General features: G+C 43.0%; 1 protein-coding gene across 1 annotated transcript in view; it reads right to left on the minus strand.

Moving 5' to 3' along the window:
* spegb (striated muscle enriched protein kinase b) overlaps positions 1–6,728 on the minus strand; it is a 38,758-nt gene that overhangs the window by 23,791 nt on the left and 8,239 nt on the right. The window contains exons 4-10 of the mRNA XM_016671619.1: positions 5,919–5,979; positions 4,345–5,822; positions 4,132–4,275; positions 3,857–4,039; positions 1,092–1,258; positions 869–957; positions 72–247 (exon numbers count right to left, since the gene is read on the minus strand). Coding sequence (XP_016527105.1) covers positions 72–247; positions 869–957; positions 1,092–1,258; positions 3,857–4,039; positions 4,132–4,275; positions 4,345–5,822; positions 5,919–5,979 — 2,298 coding nt within the window. The remainder of the gene's footprint in view (positions 1–71; positions 248–868; positions 958–1,091; positions 1,259–3,856; positions 4,040–4,131; positions 4,276–4,344; positions 5,823–5,918; positions 5,980–6,728) is intronic.

The following is a 6,728-nucleotide window of genomic DNA, read 5'->3' on the forward strand; positions in this document are numbered from 1 at the left end:
AAGGAAGGGTGAAAGGGAGGAAAGAAGGAAGGATGAAAGGAAAGAAGGAAGGAGTCATCCGTGCAGCTGACCTTTGACCTCCAGCCTGGCTTCGCACTGCTTGGTGCCGTACTCGTTGATGATGCGGCACGTATAAACTCCAGAGTCAGATTTGGCCGCAGACCTGATGGTCATCTCGGAGGCGCCGTCCGCCGCCTCCCGAACGACGTGACGGGCGTCGGACTTCACCGTCACTCTGTCCCTCAGCCTGGAAACAATAAAACATTTAAGTCCAGAGGAAGAAGAAGATTGTTACATTTTCCTCTGTTGTGGTTTGACAGACTGGTGGTGGGCGGCGTTCCTTCATCGCTCTTTATTTTCTGCTATTGTGGTTTTAAATCATGATGAACTCTCCGGCCCACATGAGTGATTCAGCCTGTTCTGATTATTTAGAGGACAGAGCTGATGTTGAGTTAAAAATAATGCAGCGCTAAACGTTACATAACGCTGAAAAAGAAAACACGGAACAACACGTCTCCTTATCTATGGAGATAAACTGGGGCCATAAAGTTTATAGAAACAAACTTTAAGGCGAAGAATTATTTTGAAATTGAAAAATAATTTTGAAACTGGAAAAATGTTTGAACTAGAAAAAATTGCAAGTGTAAAAAAAAATGTAAACTGAAAAATTGTTTTGAAACTTAAGATTTGAAATTGGGAAAAACTATTTTAAAGGAAGAAAATGTTCCAAACTACTTTTCATTTCATTTTAATTCCCAGTTTCTGTGGGAGTCACATCAGGTATGAACTGATGAAGCTGCTGAAAACGTCCTAAACCTCGTCTGAACTGGTCTGCTGAAGCGTGACGTGGCGTCCTGCAGGAACGCACCAGTACAGAATGGGCTTCGGTTGACCTGCGACCCGAACAGACATGGTGACTTCCTGGCCTTCAGTGACAGATTGGTCGGCCATTGTTGCCTGTTGAAAGTGTGACAGCAAATGAATAAAATACAATGTTTACTACACAGTCCCATGCTCTAAAATGGTAAGAAAAACAAAAAACAAACAACATTAAAATTTAAATTAGCTCCAGTTTGTCCTCATGGTCTGACCAGAAAAGCAGGAGGTTCCCTGAATCTCGCGTCAATAGTTCGTCTCGGCTCTTGAGCTCCGAAGTCCGTGGCTTCCTCCAAAGGACTTAAATACTCTTCGTCAGAAGTTATCGGGCTGCTGATTTCCATCGGCACACCCAAACCTCCTTTTAGCTCCTGCACAGAGTCTGAGATCAGCAAAGTCGGGTTAAATCTCCATCCATCAACACCCTCAGCACCGTTCCCCAGTTAATTCTGGGTAAGATGAGCCGTTGCTGTGGCGATTCCCGCCTTTTTTACAACTCATTGGGAGTGGCTGCTAACAACACCAATCTGTTTAAAAGAGTAGAAATTTAGCTTCACATAAGCAGATCCTCAGTGAAAACTATGATTTGTACTAAAAGACAGTCTGCAAATCCAGATTAACACTTATCTGCTACAGGTAGCATTGCTAAAAAAGTCAAAAGTTGTTTTCCAGTGTTGAACAGTGCTAACTAAAAAGCTAGCTGCGCTAATCCTGAAGCACTAATCGTAAACATTAGCTCTGCTAAGGCTAAAGGACAATACCTACACTACATTGAGCAGAAGCTAATGCTAAAATGCTAACTACCACCATGACCATCACCATGTGCTAATGACGCACCATGTCATTACAGCGCCCCCCACAGGGCCTAGTTTGTTATTGTGCACATATCAGCATGGTTCAGGACATTTCAGTTTTATAGTTGTGTTTTGCTAACACTGTTGCTGGTTTTGCCTAACTGACCACAGTAAGGCTTTGGTCAGAAAACATGCAGGACATTTATAGATGTTTAGCTGTTTGCTGCAGAACCAGCAATGCATTCTGGGTCAGGATGGACGTAATTTGCTGCACCGCATGTTGAGAACCTGAGGAGCACAAACAAAAAGGTTCTAAAACAATAAATGTGAATTTTTATGTGCATTTGTTTAATTAATTGAAGCCCCTTGTTTGTTTGTGTAAGTGTTGTATTTTGAATAAAAAGGGAATGTCAGGGGAGGAACTGCTGTGCAAACAGCTTCAAAATAAGAGCATGAATATTGAAATGGAAAATCCCTAACAGTTAATAACCAAAACTTCAAAACAGATGTTGAACTTCATTCAACTGAAAGTTTGCAAAACAGTAAATTAACGCTTTAGTTTTCATCCAGGTCAGTGAACTAAATGTGCTAAATGTTTTCAAACCTAAAGTGCTAAATGAAAAGTTAGCTGCACTATTAGCGGACAACCACCACTGTTGTTTCTTTTGAGCTTTCCAAACCGACTTAAATATTAGGATTTCTGCTTTTCATTTTGCCTCAGTAAACATTGATTATTTAGCTTTTTGCACAGTTCAGCGAGAACACAGGCGATGAAAAGGTTTACAAATTACCCGTACCTCTCCTGCACCCACTAATAATTACCATCTGAAATGGAAAACTGTGTTGCATCAAAACAATAGTGTATTCACAGTGAGCACAGCTACTGACACTCGCTGGGAAATTTATAGGTTCAGGTTCCCCTCGTCGTTTCTATGGAAACTATAAGTGTGGTTATTGAGCTGGAGTATACGGCGCACACACACACAGACATGCACACTCATTTTGTTTAGGGAGATAACGGCGAGGGAGCAGCAGAGAAACCCAGCGTCAGCGTGGGAAGAGAAAGTATAGAACAATGGATTTTTATAAACAAACGTTATGCACACTGACCTGATTTAAATCTATCGACAGCTTGGGTTCATGAAACATGTTCTACAAAGTAATCTGAGGCAAATTAAAGAGGTTAAGTAGATCCTTCAGGGTTCAGACTGGATCAACACCAATAATGTTCAATATGAATGAACAGCAGCCCAACACCAGGCTGGAAGGAAATGAGGCTTAAAACCAAAAACAATATTTTTTACTAGTTGGTTCTAGTAAATAATTTATACCACTTTAAATCTACATCAAAAACACCTGATATGCTGGTCTAAATGTAAAGAAAGGGAATTTTGTATAATAGCAAGTCCTGTCACTTTGATGAGTTCCTGTTCTGAATAATGTCTGTATATTAGGATCTATGTGTAATTCTAAGTTTCCCCAATTAATCCTATTATTATGAACATAACTAATCATAAACTTAGGAATCCTGTATGCAGCTGTGCAAAGTGTAAAAACAAAGAGTAAAGTCATATTACAAAAACAGAGTTGTACAAGAATGACATCATAATAATATGAGAATAAAGTCAATATTACAAGAGTAAAGTCACAGTTGTAGGAGAATAAAAATTAAACAAAAATAAAGTCATAATAATATGAGAATAAAGTCAATATTACAAGAGTAATAATATCACAGTTGTAGGAGAATAAAAATTAAACAAAAATAAAGTCATAAAAATATGAGAATAAAGTCAATATTACAAGAGTAATAATATCACAGTTGTAGGAGAATAAAAATTAAACAAAAATAAAGTCATAAAAATATGAGAATAGTCGTACAAAAATAAAATTGTAATATTACAAGAACATAGTCGTAATAATGCCACAAAAAGTTGTAATAAGATGAGAATAAAGTTGTAATAATGCAGGAATAGGTCACAAGTCAGATCTTAAAACGCTACTGAAGATTTTTTTCTCATTAAAACTTTTTTGTAATTTTTCGACTTTCTTCAGGTAATACTTTGACTTTATCCTGCTAATATTCTGATCTTATTGTCATGATTTCTGGCTGTAAAGCTCTGTCGTACCGTTCAAACGTCCAAAAAAAGAAAAAGTGAGCAGTTAAAGCATGAGCAGCGACGCCTCACCTGCTTTGACTGTGAGCGTGGCGCTGCTGGCGGCTCTTCCCATCTGATTGACTGCAGTCACGCAGAACTTTCCACTGTCAGCTGCTTTAGCTGATCTTATGAGCAGACTGTGCCGTTCGCCTTCCACTTTCACCAGGTAGCTCGGCGTCCCTGTGACATCCATGTTGTCTTTTGTCCAGGTAACTTGAGCAGACAAGGCAGGAAGGCATATAACTCAACTTGTTCTCTTAAAATCCCTCATTTTCAGGGATTTTAACATAAAAAACCCTTGTTACCTTCAGGACACGGGGTTCCTGCGATTATGGTTTTCAGCAGCACGTCTGCGCCAGCGGATGTTACAGTGTCCTGGAGGCTGAACTCAAACACGGGAGCCTCCATCGGGTCTTCTCCAGCAGAGATGTACGAATCGTCTGAGGAATCTGCACATTTTTAACCGTCGTTATCTCCAGGCATTAATATGGAACAAGAATGACTGTTAAACCACAAACCTAACTCTGGAGACAGAGGACGAGGACGGCGGCTCTTCCCTTTGGTCTTCGGAGGTTTCCCCTCCTTGGTACTCGTCTGCTTGGGCTCTTTTGTCTTTGCAGGAACGTCCTCATCCATTTTCTCATCTTCAACAACAATCGTAGGGACCTTTAACTGTGGAACCGGTTTGGACACCTCCATCACGTCCTCTGGTGGGGTAACGTATGTTACCCGTGGGGATTTTGGACGAGGCTGAAGGTGAAGATCTTGCATAATGACAGCCCTTTTCTGCACTAGAGGACTTTCAGGTCTGTTTTCAATTTTCCTCACTGCCACCTCAACGGGCGTCTTCCTCCCCGTCTCCGGCTCTTGGCTGTGAGGCGATTCTTGCATTCGAGAAACTCTTTGAACAAGCGGACTTGGGGGCCGTCGCTCGACCTTACGCAGCGTCATCGTGACATTGGGCGACTCGGCCCTTTGCTGTTGAAGTAATGCTGGTGAAGACGACCTGGGGAGTATTTCTGTTACCGGACTGACTCGGTGTAACTCCCGGACGAAGCGCTGTCCCGGCAGCTCTGATAGCTGCACGGACTCCGGCGGCCCTGGGGCGTCTCTGAATCTCCCCGCTGTTGAGCCGGTTGTTGTCTTCTGGGGTTGATGCAGTTCCTGCTGCTGTTGCTGCATCTGTTGCTGACTCAGGCCCTTCTCCCTTTGCTCCTTTTCCCACTGAGCGCGCTCTCTTTCTTGCAGCTTCTGTAGAACTTGTGGAGGAATCGGTTCGATTTTCCTGAAAGGCTGGCGCTGCCTCCCCTTCAGGGTGAGCTGTTCGGTGGAGAAGGATTTCTTCAGATGGGGTTTCCCAACCAGTTTCTTGATGCGCTGGAGCTCTTCCGTGAACTTGTTCTCGATGTCCTGAACCTTTTGAGAGTAGCGAGGTTTCTCCTCCAGGGAAGCAGCTCTCTGCTTAAACATGGACCTCCGTTCAGCAGCATCCTCTTTCAAAGCCTCTCGAAGATCTTCTCTTGAACTCTCCCTGGAGATGCCCAACCGGCTTCCACCGTCGTCTGAATCTACCGACCCAGCACGGTTGAACCCGGCCCAGGACCTTCCCGAGACAGAACCTTCTGGAATATCGAGGCTTCGCCGCCGCTCCTCTAAGCCACGGACCTTCTCGAAAACCTTTGAGCTCGCCCTTGTCAGCTTCGGAGAAGGTCTGAGGTTGAACTCTTTTCGGGAAGACTCACTCAGTGGGGTCTGTGGCCTGGAGTCCTGGCCACCTCCCTGTGAAACACTTTTTGGCTGCTTTGTCTTTTCCTCAAACTCTCCTGGAACCGTGTCTTGGTATTCAGTTGGCACAGCGATTTTCTTACGCGAGCTGACAGGAGTGGTGGAACCAGAGCGGCTTGGCATCGGAGAAGACGGGCCACGCTTGACCAGCCTTGGCGATGGCGGTGGAAGAACTTGGGGAGGAGATTCTCTTGCAAAATCGTCTTGGCTTCTGAAAAAGAAGAATTGAACATCAACACCTGGATTCAGAGGGATTGTAGTGAGACAACGAGGCATTTTGGAGCGCCATAATGTGACTCCTACTTGCCTGGTAGAGAGAGCCTCGTGTCCATGTGTTCTACTTCTGTCCTCTCCACATTTCTCCATCACTGTTTCTCATGCAGAAAAACAAATATGTTGGTAAATTAGTCATGCATTCATGGTAATATTGAATAACACACATTTGCGACTCCAATGAATCCAGTAGTTCCTCAACTTTCAGCTGCTAACCCACAAAATAATCACAGACCAAATGATCACTAAGCAACCACTCCTGTTTCCCTTCGCAGGTACAAAACGTCGCACTGACTGAGACCTGAAAAAGTCGGACTCCAATAAAAAAAAACTACAACGGTACAAAGGGGCTGATTTGCAAACTTTCAGCTGAATAAAGTTACACGTCTGTGTTAAAGTTTAAATTATCGACTGACAGAATTCATCAAGCAGTTAGATGTTTATATTTATGCTCTTATTTTGAAGTGGATGAAGACTGTTTAGTTCCATTTCCTCTCCTCAATCTCTCTCTTTATTCTGATTAACTTTATTTCATACAAAAAACATACAGTTTCTTGTATGTTTACAGTTGTTTGTCTGTTGGTATAGCTCTTTAACATTAGCTTCCACTAAGTATTGTGTTGGTGTCGTGCAGGGGTGTCCAAAGTGGGTCCTGGAGGGCCGGCGACCTGCATGTTTAAGTTCACTCCCTGGTTTAACGCACCTGGATCAAATGACGGCTTGTTAGAGGCCTAAGGAGAACATTGACATGCTGAGAAGATTGTTACTACCACCAGAGAGAGAACTACAACATGTAGCATACTGGCCCTGGTGGAGTGGGTTAGCATTAGCTTCTGCTAAATAC

This window comes from Poecilia formosa, unplaced genomic scaffold (genome assembly GCF_000485575.1).
Source record: "Poecilia formosa unplaced genomic scaffold, Poecilia_formosa-5.1.2 Scaffold47, whole genome shotgun sequence".
Taxonomy (NCBI): Eukaryota; Metazoa; Chordata; class Actinopteri; order Cyprinodontiformes; family Poeciliidae; genus Poecilia; species Poecilia formosa.